The 15,143-nt window shown below is 40.5% G+C and overlaps 1 protein-coding gene across 1 annotated transcript; it reads right to left on the reverse strand.

Moving 5' to 3' along the window:
* Window positions 1-4,158: 4,158 nt before the first annotated feature.
* On the reverse strand, window positions 4,159-15,069 carry mrpl1 (mitochondrial ribosomal protein L1). The gene is made up of 9 exons (XM_029440863.1): window positions 14,963-15,069; window positions 13,891-13,999; window positions 13,457-13,724; window positions 12,048-12,131; window positions 11,639-11,710; window positions 10,437-10,548; window positions 10,156-10,256; window positions 9,466-9,547; window positions 4,159-4,330 (listed from the first exon to the last, which is right to left on the reverse strand). The coding sequence occupies exons 1-9, from the start codon at window positions 14,991-14,993 to the stop codon at window positions 4,227-4,229; spliced, it is 963 nt and encodes a 320-aa protein (XP_029296723.1). The 5' UTR covers window positions 14,994-15,069; the 3' UTR covers window positions 4,159-4,226.
* Between the last annotated feature and the right edge of the window lie 74 nt (window positions 15,070-15,143).

Consider the following 15,143-nt stretch of genomic DNA (forward strand, 5'->3'; position numbering starts at 1 on the left):
TCATAATATTTATATTATGTCATTAGAGCAATGACATTATGTGGTACTTATGGTGTTATGTGAACTTTCTTTTACTTGTTGAGTCATTAAAAAAGTTAACTTTGTGTGATGTGTCTGATGTGGTTAATTTCCTCTTTATTCTATTCTCTATTTTCTTTTAAGTCACTTTAAATATTAAAGATGCTTAAATATAAACTATATTTACTTATAAACATACTTTATCCCCATAGACATATGTTGTCATTAAACAATATACTGTGTAACGGTGAGTTCACGTATTCTTATGTAACTCACAGGTGTGTGCGATAGTAATCCTATCAGGACTTTGCAGAGCGCTTTCAGTGAACATTAATAGCATATTGCATTCATAAAGTATTACAATATGATTTCTGGTGGACTTATTTTATATCCATAGTAGCTGCAGGGTGTTTAATTCAGTCTGTATAATAAGTGTAGAGTATTATGGGATGTCTGTTTGAGAGTGTAATGTTTAATCAGAGGGAGTGCAGGGCTGAGATTCCTCAGTGTCACATGGCAGTAATCTGATCTCCACTCAGCCCTTTTGTCCTCTGCCAAAAACAGGGATCAGAATCAGTTTAGCCTTTGAACAAAGTTTTCTTTCTTTCTGCTGCTTTAATGCTGCAGTCGTCTGCAACCTTGGAACTATTTATAACCAGGACCCGGGTCTGGGTAAACCTTGACCTCCAGTCCGGGATCCTGACGAGCCAACGTGTCCAGAAATCAGTCAGTTTTCTCTGTTTGATACTTCATGTGGAGTCCGCTGATGATTTAACTTTATTCTCACATTCAGGTCAAATTTCATAAGGAGGGCAAACTGAGGTAAGTTCCCCCTCATATCTCTCTGGTTATGACCACAGAGACACTTTCACACATATAATAATAACAAAGAGATAAATAGCTGCAAAGGCTGGGGTCAATCCATATTCAGAGAGGGAAGAAACTTCTTCTGTACTGTTGACCTTTCCTTTCCTATTGTCATCATTCACTGTGCTATTTAATTAGTGTGATGGGGGCGGGTCACAGCATCGGGGCCCCTAATGAGCCCTGGCTGTGAGAGTGTTTGGGAAATTAAGTGATTCATTATTGGTCAAATTCTGCAAAATCTCTTAAGACCCCTTCTGGGTCTCAGGCTGCCAGTTTGGAAACACAATACAAATCAAGTCAAGTCAGTTTTATTTATTAAGACCACAATCACAAATTGTCCTCAAAGGGCTTTAGAATACACACAGCCTCCATCTTTGAATCTTTTATGTGGCTAAGGAAACAGAGTAGAAAGTAAGAAACCTCAGCAAGAGCAACTGAGGACGTAAACATCTTTCAGGGCGGACAGACATTCAATAGACGTCCGAAATAACAAGAATAAAACGACACTATGGAAAATCAGACGGACAACTTAGATAGATTGCAAACGTATATAAATAATACGAGCCTGTAAGATTAAAACTGACATCAACAACCTTTGTGAAGCTGCTGCTTGTCAACAGGAAACAACACATTGCCACAGTTTTAATTTCCTCGTCCTCTCGTCTCTCTTTCATCTGCCAAATGCTATTACACTATCTGCACCTGCTGTTATATCAACATGAATCTCCATCACTGGGTTTTCAGTCAAGATGTGAGTGTTGACTCAGACGGCCGCGGTACACCGATGAACTTTTCAGGGTCATTCGGTCATTTTGTTTGTCTTCCTCAAATCCCAAAAAACGTCAAAGATTTTTCAAAGGCCAGCAGGAGCCACTGTGCACACATATAGTTTATAAATGATAAATTACATTACAGTTCATTTAGCTGACAAAGCGGCTTACAATACCGGCTTATAAGACCATGTTTACTTTTATGGGATGATTGTCATTTTCTACACACCTTCATGAATTGTTGAGTAAAATATACAAAGAAGAGATAATCAAACTTCACATTTAGTAACATAATATTTCTGATGATTTTAGCTACAACAGGTTGCAGGCATCAAATCAAATCAAATCAAATTTATTTGTATAGCCCAATATCACAAATTATACATTTGTCTCAGTGTGCTTTACAGACTGTACAGGTTACGACACCCTCTGTCCTTAGACCCTCGCATCGCACAAGGAAAAACTTCCTAAAAGAAACCCCAAAATTAAAGGGGAAAAAATGGAAGAAACCTCAGGGAGAGCAACTGAGGAGGGATCCCTCTCCCAGGACGGACAGACGTGCAATAGATGTCGTGTGTACAGGATAAACAACATAGTACAAATACAACATTTGACAGAAATTATGTTGTGTTGGAAAAAAAAAAAAGAAATAGAAAGTTTCTACATGGGTCAGCAGCACAGGCTGTGTGGATACTGCCTCCTGGTGTTCAGATGACAGAACTACATCTGATGCTGTGCGTGCATCACTTTGGAACAGGCTGCAGGTATTTACTTCATTTCAGCCGTAACAGCATTATGAAGCAACATTGATGTTGGAAAATCAGATGTTACTTTAAGTCTAAGCACCAGTTCATATCAAAAGTAAAGTAAGTAAAATATTATTGTATTATGCTGCACTAGGATTTCATTTTCCAAAGAACAATAACTTTAGCATAAACTCCCCATGATAGTGTCTTCATGATTTTACACCATGGAGCTTCTTTTCTTTTTAGATCTCTTTCCAGATCACTGAATGTTTCCAATAACTGAAGGGAGCCTGAGGTCTAAGATTTTCATTGCCAAGACTGCTTTTCTTAATTGTTGTGCTTATGACAATAACATGAAACCAAAAGACTGTACTTCATCATATTCAAGGACATTTTAGAATCATAGTATACATATAATCATTTACAAGGTACTAGCAGGTTTTTAGCAAGTGAAATGAAACACGTTAATATTTTTGATAGATTTAGTTTAAAAACATAAAAATGGTTCATATTTATTGATATTTCTGACTGAACAAGGTGTAATTGAAATGCATATGGAAAGAATTGAAAAAGAAGAAAGGAGATGATGATGTCAAACGGCTACTAAACTTGTCCTGGATGAGTAAAGGCCCTTTATCCACACAGTCCCGTATGGCAGAAACATGCCTGCGTATATGAAAAGTAGCTCAAAATGTGTCAGAGTCCAAATACGTTTAACTTTTCCACAGCGGTGTTGTAGCTGACGCATACATAACGAATACATAACAAATTATTATACGTATGTCAAACATTGATAGCGTATCACTTACTTATTTAAAACGTATCAGAGCGTCTGGCCAACGGAGCTGGAAAAGTGCCATCTGGTTCACGTCATGCTGATGCTGGAGAACGGCTAACATGCTGAACGCTAGCTGTACTGTAGAAACACGTTTAATAAGTTACTCCGTCGTCAGGCATAATGTTAACATAGGGTAGGAATAGGGTATCCACTCGTTATCAATACATTGGCTGTAGTGTTCATCGTCAGCCGACGTAGCCTATATCTAACGTTCATCTAACGTAGTCACGTAGGTAATCACTACTATATTTACATAGGTAAATATTCACGTACGTATTCCGTATTCACGTATGTCTAACGTCACGTAACGTCTGCATATCTTATGAAGCACACGTCGGGTACGTCCGGTAATTTTGAAAATGCTCAAAACATCAGCGTTCAACAACGCAGCCCAGCGTAACACAGTGAGCTCTTAACGAATACTACTTATACCTTACCTTATATCAACGTAAACCAGCGTGTTGCCGATATTTTGTATACGCAATATTTGTGTATAAGTTATGCATTCGTTGGGCATTCGTCTGATACATTTTGTATTAGTAAGTGATACTCTATCAATAGGTTAGACATGCGTATCTGTATATGTTCACTTTTCCAATCCGATCCGATGAAAAGTTGGACGTATTTGGACTCTTGACAAATTTTCATATACGGCAGCATACGTTTCTGCCATATGGATATGTGTGACAGGGCCTTTAACATTTTTCCAAGTATTCATTCAGATACTTTATTAATCCAGAGGGAAAGTTAGGCATCCAGGTAGCACACAAAGATTTAAAAACCTTCGAACAACACCAGCATCAACTGATTTATGCTGCTTCAGATCCCTGTGGGTGATTATTATTATTATTATTATTATTAAAAGTCACTTTTCTCTCCTTCTCCCCTCCTTTTACTTTCACACATTAGAACTCAGGAGCCACATGGAACACATACTTTATTCAATACAGTGAATATATATACACACATATATATTCTGAGAACAGATCATCCCTCCGACACCTTGACTGGGTTTGGTAAAACGTCTTCGCTCTTGAACCACAGAGATTCACTGGTGTGACTGGCGATGATCGCCCGCTCGATGAAAGGTACTGAGGGGAGGAAGAGGAGGAGAGGAAGAACTGTGTCATCATTAAGAGTTTTAATGTGGGGGGAAAGGGAGGTAATGAAAAAAAGCACAGTTCTAAAACTAAATTAAAATAATGTGCAAGATACAGCAACTGTACAATTAGAATCACATGAATGAGACTGAAATTAAAACACAAATGTACAAAACTTATGATTCAGGGATGTTGGGTTCTGCAAAGCCAACAATAATAATAATCATGATTCTGGGCTCACTTTGAATCTGCGATGTGGAAACTTGAAGCCTCAAGTGCACGTGTCTGGTATAATGTACAGTGAGCGAAATTACCCCAGATGCAGGATCCCTCTTTGCTGAACATTATCCCGCTTATTACACAACTATATATACTAGAGAAACCAATCAAACCAATATTTTATTGATTAAAATGTATCGGATTGATTTTAAAATTACGTTATTAACAAATGATTTTACTGCTTCTGCTAAAGAACTGCGTCCACAGCAGTGGTGAGCTGTAAAGATGCAACAGCCCGCAGAATGCTGTGATTAACGAGCTGTTACGTTTCGGAAAATACTTTTTTTGGCAGATTCTGGATTTTTCAGGATCTTTCAATAAATAATTGAACTTTGTGGAAAAACTAAATGTGATATATTAATATATGTTTAATATATGTATAATATAATAAATATATTAATATTATTTGAAAATTATTGTTATATACTCAAAACATATGTGCAGGGGATTTCTTACATTAATAAAAAAGACTGAACAATATCTGACCTCTAATATTAGGTCTTAGTAAACCCATCTGCAGCAGTTCTATAGAGGCAAGACTAGATATGTGAGACGTTATCTAGAGCCAGAGTCTCCCTCGATAACACAGCTGAAAATAAAGAAATAAGGAAATTGAAGACTTTTATTGCACATCAGGCTGAGCATCAGTTTGCAGCAGTCTTAAATCTCTCTCACTCAAATGTTCCGTGTCTCTCTCTCTCTCTCTCACACATCCCGTCTCTCTCTCTCTCTCTCTCTCACTCACACATCCCATCTCTCTCTCTCTCACTCACTCACACGTCCCATCTCTCTCTCTCTCACTCAAACGTCCCGTCTCTCTCTCTCTCACACGTCCCGTCTCTCTCTCACTCACTCACACGTCCCGTCTCTCACTCACTCACACGTCCCGTCTCTCTCACTCACACGTCCCGTCTCTCTCACTCACACGTTCCGTCTCTCTCACTCACACGTCCCGTCTCTCACTCACACGTCCCGTCTCTCACTCACACGTCCTGTCTCTCTCTCACTCACACGTCCCATCTCTCTCTCTCTCACTCACACGTCCCATCTCTCTCTCTCTCACACGTCCTGTCTCTCTCTCTCTCACACGTCCTGTCTCTCTCACTCACACGTCCTGTCTCTCTCTCTCACACGTCCAGTCTCTCTCTCACTCACACGTCCCGTTTCTCTCTCACTCACACGTCCCGTCTCTCTCTCACTCACACGTCCTGTCTCTCTCACTCACACGTCCCGTCTCTCTCTCTCTCTCACACGTCCTGTCTCTCTCACTCACACGTCCAGTCTCTCTCTCACTCACACGTCCCGTCTCTCTCACTCACTCACACGTCCAGTCTCTCTCTCACTCACACGTCCCGTCTCTCTCTCTCACTCACTCACACGTCCCGTCTCTCTCTCTCACTCACACGTCCCGTCTCTCTCTCACTCACACATCCCGTCTCTCTTTTAGTTCAAAACAAAATGCACAAATTCCCTGCACTATTTCTCCCATGTATTTACTTTATTGACATTATGAATATTGATTTCAGCATCGTTTCCCTTCTTGTCTCATACTTCCTGTGTTCAGGTTTTTATTTATCCGCATATGGTTGTGCTTTTTGTCATGAATAATTCCCAACATGACTAGATATGTGAGACGTTATCTAGAGCCAGAGTCTCCCTCGATAACACAGCTGAAAATAAAGAAATAAGGAAATTGAAGACTTTTACTGCACATCAGGCTGAGCATCAGTTTGCAGCAGTCTTAAATCTCTCTCACTCAAATGTTCCGTGTCTCTCTCTCTCTCTCTCACACATCCCGTCTCTCACTCTCTCTCTCTCTCTCACTCACACATCCCATCTCTCTCTCTCACTCACTCACACGTCCCATCTCTCTCTCTCACTCAAACGTCCCGTCTCTCTCTCTCTCACACGTCCCGTCTCTCTCTCACTCACTCACACGTCCCGTCTCTCACTCACTCACACGTCCCGTCTCTCTCACTCACACGTCCCGTCTCTCTCACTCACACGTTCCGTCTCTCTCACTCACACGTCCCGTCTCTCTCTCTCACACGTCCAGTCTCTCTCTCACTCACACGTCCCGTTTCTCTCTCACTCACACGTCCCGTCTCTCTCTCACTCACACGTCCTGTCTCTCTCACTCACACGTCCCGTCTCTCTCTCTCTCACACGTCCTGTCTCTCTCACTCACACGTCCTGTCTCTCTCTCTCATACGTCCAGTCTCTCTCTCTCTCTCCACTCACACGTCCCGTCTCTCTCACTCACACGTCCAGTCTCTCTCTCACTCACACGTCCCGTCTCTCTCACTCACACGTCCAGTCTCTCTCTCACTCACACGTCCCGTCTCTCTCTCACTCACTCACACGTCCCGTCTCTCTCTCTCACTCACACGTCCCGTCTCTCTCTCACTCACACATCCCGTCTCTCTTTTAGTTCAAAACAAAATGCACAAATTCCCTGCACTATTTCTCCCATGTATTTACTTTATTGACATTATGAATATTGATTTCAGCATCGTTTCCCTTCTTGTCTCATACTTCCTGTGTTCAGGTTTTTATTTATCCGCATATGGTTGTGCTTTTTGTCATGAATAATTCCCAACATCCCCTTGGGGTTCCCCCTCCCCATCCTCACCCACACGTAGCATTTCAGCGACCCTTTCTGTTTTGTGCTTGTTTTCAGCATTTCTCTGTGAAGTTTGCTCTTTTATGTTAATGCACAAGCTGCAGCCATTAGCTTCTGATCAAATGACTCTTTAAAATACATTAATGGTCATAAACCCCATGTAAAAAACCCTCAGCTACAGTAAGTAACAGTAAGTATACACATCTTCTGATCCTCGACTACTGGGTGCAGAGGAAATTAAATTATGTCCAAAGTTCTCGTGCGACACTTGTCGGGGAGTTGAACGGCTACATAGTATATTCTGGCACAAACTGAAAGAGGACTCTCCGCTGACTGAGCCCGGTGACTCTGCTCGACACACCGCATGCAATGAGACGTTCCACTCTATTGTAGCACAGAGGACACTCTCTGCAGCCCGGTGGGTTCAGCAGAGCATTAACATTTCCAGGGTGAGCGGTGAGGAGTATGTAACGGTGCACACTCGAGCACTTCAAACACAAGCTGTGCTGTCGCAGACCTGCTGCTGATGGCTTTCTTTGCTCTCAAGTGAAAAGTTGAATGACTTCTGCAGAGGAAGTTTTACTTTTTGGTGGTCACCTTTGATTTGTTTGTGTGGTGAGTCAGCACATCTCAAATACGCGACATTTCTCTTAAAGGAAGTATTTGTAAAGAGTTAGGTCATGAGACAAGAAACTAGTGATTTGTTTTTGGTATGGATCCAGAAAGGTCTGAAGGATTTCTTAACATTGGGAGATTTTCCAACTCATCAACTGCTGCACGTACTTATAAAAAGATCTGGCTTTTGTGTCTCCTGAATGTGTTTACTGTGTATTTTGTGGCAGATGTGGATACAGATTTAAAATAATGGGCAGATGTTCAGCCTTGGTGGAGTTTGGCACTCGGAGTTCTTTCTAGGTTTTTGTATTTTGGTTTGTATTGAAGTTCTTAAAAGTGAATTAAAAGTGACCTAGAGCACGAAACGGAACAGAAATAAGATTTTCCAAGCAGCTCTTTAATTGGACAGAAGATTACATATGGTTGTGATTACCGCTATGGACTATTTATGTTTTATTAATGTCATTTTATACAAAATCAGGTACATTTCGTGTGTGATCAGAACACAATCTGGACCCCTACAGGACGAAGATTTGAGCAAAAAAGCCATTATTCAGTGGCCCGCTGACGAGACGAACGCTTGAATGGCTATAGAGTCCTCAAGAGAGAGATTCAGGATAAATGGGAAAGTAAAGAGTCCTTGATATGTGAAATTCCAGGTCACAAAGGGCCACCGGTTTTAAAGCGTCCTCAATCAGCGACTCTAAAAGCTCTGCAGTTTACTAACGCTGTTAATGACATTTTATTCAGCGAGCTCAGAATCCATTATATTGTGGATCATTTAAGCCTTTCATTCTAATGAGGGACCATTAGCGGGTGATTACACTTTGCATCTTATTATCGAACAGAACGTAGAGCGAATGTGCATAAGATCACAAATGAATTAACTCCAATGCATACAGTGAGGTTATACCGGCCCTGAAGAGCACGGACGGAATCATCGGGGCAATCTGGGGTCATTTCCATTCAGTGTTTAAAGGACCATAACAATGTTTCCCCCCCCCCAAGCTTTAGGGTGCTCTCACACCTGACCTGTTTGGTTCTATTAAACTAAAACTCAATCAAACCCTGGTGCGGAACAAACAACCGAGACAGCAGAAAAATGAGTTCTTAGTCTGCTTCAGACTCTGGCACAGTTCATATGTGGTGGAACGCAAACGAATCTACAGGATTGTGTGATTCTTTTCCTTTTCCTTTGGTCGGGACCAAACAAACCGAACTACAGGTGTGAAAGCACCCTCAGTCTCCCATGACTACAAATCATTTACATTTTACAATGTTGCTGACCCTGGTGGAATAACATACAGCAGTTAGTTTCCATTCAATCCTGAACATTATGAAAGTCAATTAGCAGACTCCTGAAACTTGCTTGAGTTGTGTGATCCACTACAGTGAACATTAAGTTTGCATTAGTTTTGCCAGTGTTACATTTGTGATGTTTCTGATGGAGAACATAATCTGAACCCGGGAGGGGAATAAAAACCAGCCGAATAAAGAAATCGATCAGCAATAAGCTTCTTCATTGTGATAACCATTAGAGAGAGGGAGACTCCTTTTATGTCAGTGGTTGAAGCTGTTGTGATTTATTGGTTGGTTGTGTTGAACATACCCGCACTAGCTGGTCGTCGGGAACAAACTTCAACCAGAACAGTTTGCAGGTTAGCTAAGATTTGTTCTTTGGTCATGTCGAGCTGTGCAGGAGGAGAGAAAATAATATTACTATGGAAACTAGACAAAATGCATTTGAGTTTTTCCTCGTCTTCCTTTTGCAGGAATGTTTATTCGTCTCATCTCTATATTTTCTATTACTTACAACTAAATGGACCTTGCCATGTTCCTTTTCACAAATGGTGAATGATGAGTTTTCTGCATTTCAATGTCACAGCGAATAAAATGAATAAATTTCCCTTACTGATTTATGCAATTTAAATGCAATTCAAAATTGTCATATAATCTTTGGCAATTCAAAATGTAGCCTGTTGGAAGCCTAAATGCAGATACGCACACATACACAGGGACAAAAACAGCTCATTTAAAATTGTATTTCCCGCCTAAATACACCCAAACATTTCCCCCAGTCTTGCTCGGGGGGCAAAGATTTTATGTTCCAGTTTCCTGTTCGGAATACAAACTTATACTTTAATCAGGAGCTCTTTCTCAAAGTTAACATGCCAGATTTAAAATGTAAACTGCCTCTTCGCTGGACACCGAGCGTCCTCTTATCTGCTGTTGACAGAAAGATGCACAGCCTCAGTTAATCACTCAGTGCCACGCTCTGCAGCAGATTGTTGACACCTACTGTTGCTATCTGCGTCCTGATGTAGCAGTTGCTCTCCACCACGAACTCATGACTCGTTTTAAACAACTCCAACATCTTGGGAATGTGGATGCCGACTGAGCCTGAGGGACAGCAGAAAGAGAGAAGCCGTGAACATATTTATACTTTAGACATTTAGTTTGTCGTCGTTATCTTGAAATCAGGTTTAGAATCCTGAACACATGAGTTCAATCATCCTGCATGTTAAGCTTCAATCTGCAGAGACACCCCGGGGTGCCGTGCAGCTCCGACCCTCAGTTTACCTCTGTTGCTCTTTGGAAACTTCTTCCTCAGTTTGCTTTTCAGCGGTAAAAGCTGCTGCAGTATTTTTGGCACCGCTATGTAGAACTCTGCCGAAATCTCGTCATCTAAGATCTGGAAATAATTTCAATTTGATTAGATCACACCTTAATCCTTAAGGGACAAATGAACAGCACACAATGGAGGAAGCGAAGAGTTGTTTTTCAGATCCACAGGTTGAAGCTGACGTGCAGCCTGCGAGTTAAGATGTGCATCCCGTTAAGACTTTCTGACCAAAGATCACGTTAATCATTTTAGAAGAACTTTACCATCAATTTGATGTTCTCTGCAATGAGGTCGAAGAAATAAGAGTACACGTCTGTATCGGTAAAAACGAGTTGGAAAATATTGGCATAACGGATACAAGTAAAAAACAATACCATGCATACATCAGAATTAGTTCCCCAATTAGTAACGTAACGAGGGGAATGAACAGCCGGGGACCCCAGTGTGTCCTGTTGCCTCGTTGGCACGTGAAATATTAATACTTTAATGTGCCATGTGAACTGTTTCCTTATTCATTTATTTGTGTCGTATGTGTTGTATTTAAAAAATTGCACCATATTGTTAAACAGCTCCTTTGCTGGTAAATATCTTTCTGTGCCTACGTCTGTTTGATCTGAAGTAACGCTGTAACTGTAGCCAGCTTGCATGTTTTTAAATTGGAGCCCATTATGCTCACGTTTCTCTACCTATGTTGTCGCTTGCTAGTGATATCATTTTTGTTAAAGTGTTGCTTGGTTACTCAGCAAGTTATGGGCTACATTGTAAAAAATAAAATAAAATCATATCGCTGGAAACGGCTCAGGGAAATATTAATATCGTTTTAACCGTTTATCGTTGTGTACCCTTTTACTATTTGGTATCCATATGATGTGTTTATGTGCTGAGTTTTGTGTGAACTCTCTGCAGAACTTGTTCCCCACAAAAGAAAATTCCAATATCGATACACATCACAAAATTAAAATAATGAAACTAATGTTCTGTGCTCCACTGTTCTGCATTGCATCAGATTAAATACCTAAATGTCTAAAACAATAACTTCCCTCATTTTCTTTGTTTTTAACTTGACACACCGTTACAATACAATTCCAAAGAAAGATGATCAAAAATACATTTGATCTGAACTAAACTTACTTATTTACTCTTACTTAGTTAAACTCACCTGCTGTATAAGCTCTACTCCTCCAGCCAGCACAGCTCCGTTCTCCAGGGCGACTTTAGTTTCATTCGCATCCTGCAGAGGAACACAGGTCCAGCGTTATCCATTCAAATCTGATTTGGGTGTGTCAAAGTCTCTCAGAACCCACCAGTGTTATTTATTATGGTCGCTAACATGCAACATCTAACCTACAACCCACAACCTGTGCTGCTCGACAGGAATATTAATCAAACCCTGCTTGTAGGTTTCTGTGATCAAAACACCCGACAAGCAGGGCGACAAATAAAAAGGTGCTGCTGTACATCGGAATCATGATCAGACAGCATTAAAGGAACTCATCAACAGCAGGCGATCAACTGGCTATGAAATTAAGATTCGGTGAGGCTGAAGGGGAAGAAAATTAAATGTTTACCGAAGTAAAAACTAAAACTTTGTTGAGGTCCGTCTTGAAGGGGTGCGGTAATTGCACCCTGCTGACGAAGGCGTCGACTGTTTTCTGTGAGGAGAAAAAGAAAGATTCATTATTACCATTTTAAAAGTTAAATGTCAATCATAGAGCTCAGACAATGACATATTAAATCTATTCCACCACCACATACATGCATAGGATCACTAGTTCTGCATAGTTCTGCAGAGACGGACAGATGAGAGCGAGGCTGAAAGTAAATATGTCTCGTAAACTGTCAGGAGCACAGCACCTCTGCAGTCCTGCGGTGTGGAAACTAACTCATGAGCTTTTTATTTCTCTGTTCCGCACGGTTGCTGATTAACCAAAACTGCTGATGACTCATAAGACTGATGCAGATTTGTGGAAGTCTGACTGCTAGAATGAGTCTCTCGCAGACACTTGTCTGGTGAGCAACCTTTGTTGGGACGTCCGGCTCAATTCTGAGGATCAAACTAGATGGTTAAAATATATCTATGATGCTAAATAAGAGAAACTCCTCACTGTATGATGCAATACAGCTCAACAGCAGCACAAACTACATCCTCCAAAATGATCAATGAATCACCACTAAAAAAAAAGAAAAGGGAGGATTTACTGCAGGACAGACGGAGTGTCTGGACGGCGACTCCAAAATCAACACGTATCTACGAGGAAGGAAATATTAAAGCCTTTATTGTTGTGGTTAAATCATTGAGAAGCCAACAAGTGTAGACCGCTGTAGGTCTTCGTCAGGAACAAAAACAAACAGGACTGTTGCATTGGACTGCCTTAGTTTTAGCTCGGTCTACCTAATAAACTGCCAACTGAGTGATATTAGCCTCATCAGTCACGCTCTGGTTTTAATCTACAGTCAGGAAAATGTTCACAAGTTGCACCTACTATGAAGAAAACTTGACTACCTGCAAGTGTGAAAGGATCCTCCTTTCTGGTGAGCTATTAAAAGTCTTTACTCAGCACTAATACATGTAATACATACATGTGCACAATAATACAATCTAAAGCTCTCTACCTTGAAAGAATTACGCATGTGAACACCAATCTGAACTGTTCGGGGAAATAGTACGAGATAGACGACAGGGTCACTATTTTCAAATCCATGGAGATGAGGTCTGAGGATTTATGCTTCATCAGAGCTGCTTGTTGGATGGTTGAATAGCTTCAGAAACCCTGTCACCTTTCTGAAGTCAAAGTTGGGGGAACTGCATCCAACACTTTTTGTAACTTTCTGTAATCGACTATCCAACATACATGCACACATCACACTGTGATTGGTAAGCGGTGCGGCGGTGAAAGAGAGAGTTTGAACATCTCCCTCTAGTTCTCTTTTTTCTGTCACTCACTCATTCATGTGAACAACAGAGTGCAACCATTACCTTTTTCCCCAGTTTCATGTCTAACTTCAAATCAATGTAAACTGGCTGCTTGTGGGGAGTGAAGTCCAACGTCTGAAAGTTCTTCAGCATGTCGATGGCGTCTGCTGCGTCATAGAGCGTCCGCGGGTAGAACCTCATAACGTACACGTCATCCACAGGCGCCCACGCCGTCTTGCCGAAGGGCTTATGTCTGTCTTTGTCATCGATTAATATCTTTTCTTTCGTCACCTTCTTCTCTTTTTCCTGTTTTTTGTTTTTCATTTGTGGCCTGATAAACAAAGAGGGAGATGTTATACTGAGAAATTTGGGTCACACATGGCAAAACATTTGTTATCTCTTCAGTGAACAACAAACTGGTTCTAGTGGATAGAAAATTCTCTCTGGATGAAGATATTGAAAGCTGATTTTACTAAACTAAAGGTTTGTCAACTTACTTGACAGCTGCAAAAGTCCTGACGGGTAGATTCCTCGGTGCAGTCCGAGAAACGCCTGTGTAGACAGGACCGCCGGCTCTCAGCAGCTGCCTCTGACATCCTGCTAAAACTGGAAGAGAGAAAAAAGTTGCTACGGATTGAAAACTAACAGATACGGCATACAGATGACGACCTTGATTTAACACACGTAGATGCTGTTCTTCCTTTCTGTCACACACAACATGAAACTGCATACCAGAGTTTGAGATGTTTTCTGTGATATTATAAACCATACTATTAATTCTGCATAAACCAAGTGCATCAGGAAGTCTCTTTTTAAATCCACCAGAGGATGCCTTGCAAACCTGATGGAAAGCATTAATAAAGAGATGTAAGCGTCATACAATTAAATCAGTTGGTGTTTTGGATACGATTCAAAAGATGAAAATAAATGTTAATAAATATGTATGTGCAAAGTTAGAGTTCAACTAATAGGGAAGATAAAGATTCTCTATTACTACTCCTTGTTTTTTCGCTCTGTTGTTATACAGCCCATATATAACATCGGTTGTTTTCGGTTATTCCACCGAAACAGCGTTCAGAAAAACTTTGATTCAACCACTCCTGTTAACTTTTTTATTAGGCATACATTTGATCCACCAAGCAACACTTTAATATGACCTAATATCATCTTTTCTAACTTTTCTCGTCACCGCACACCAAGATGTGTTTTGGTTCAAGGACACTGAAAAAACGGTTAATTTAAAATATTTAAAAGCTGCCTTGTTAATTAGATTGATGTCGAATTAAACCATGACTCTAAATAATTCAGATACAATCTTAAGTAATGTTGGATCATGTGTGGAATTTTTCAATACGTGATAGGAAATTGTATTACAAATCTTCGATTTGTACTGATCTATACTCGTTAGCAAGCAGGCTAACAGGCTATAATGAGTGTTTTTCCCTTTAACCAAAACGAGAAACAGAGAAATTAACCTGAAAAAAATAAGCATACACTCATTTTAAGAAATACACTACATGAATGTTTACCGTCGGCGAGAATAAAGTAAATTACACAAAAACAGCTGACCTTTCCACACTGTCCGCGTGCAGGATGCCATGTCTGGGAATTACACTGGTCCGTGTGAAAACAACGATACGTACTGAACAGTTCCACCTTCGGAAGTAAAACCATACTTCATTCAACAAACTGTCAAACTAGTTTCCTTAACTATTAGTTAATACTAGAAACTACCATAACATGCTAAATT

This window comes from Cottoperca gobio, chromosome 9 (assembly GCF_900634415.1).
Source record: "Cottoperca gobio chromosome 9, fCotGob3.1, whole genome shotgun sequence".
NCBI lineage: Eukaryota > Metazoa > Chordata > Actinopteri > Perciformes > Bovichtidae > Cottoperca > Cottoperca gobio.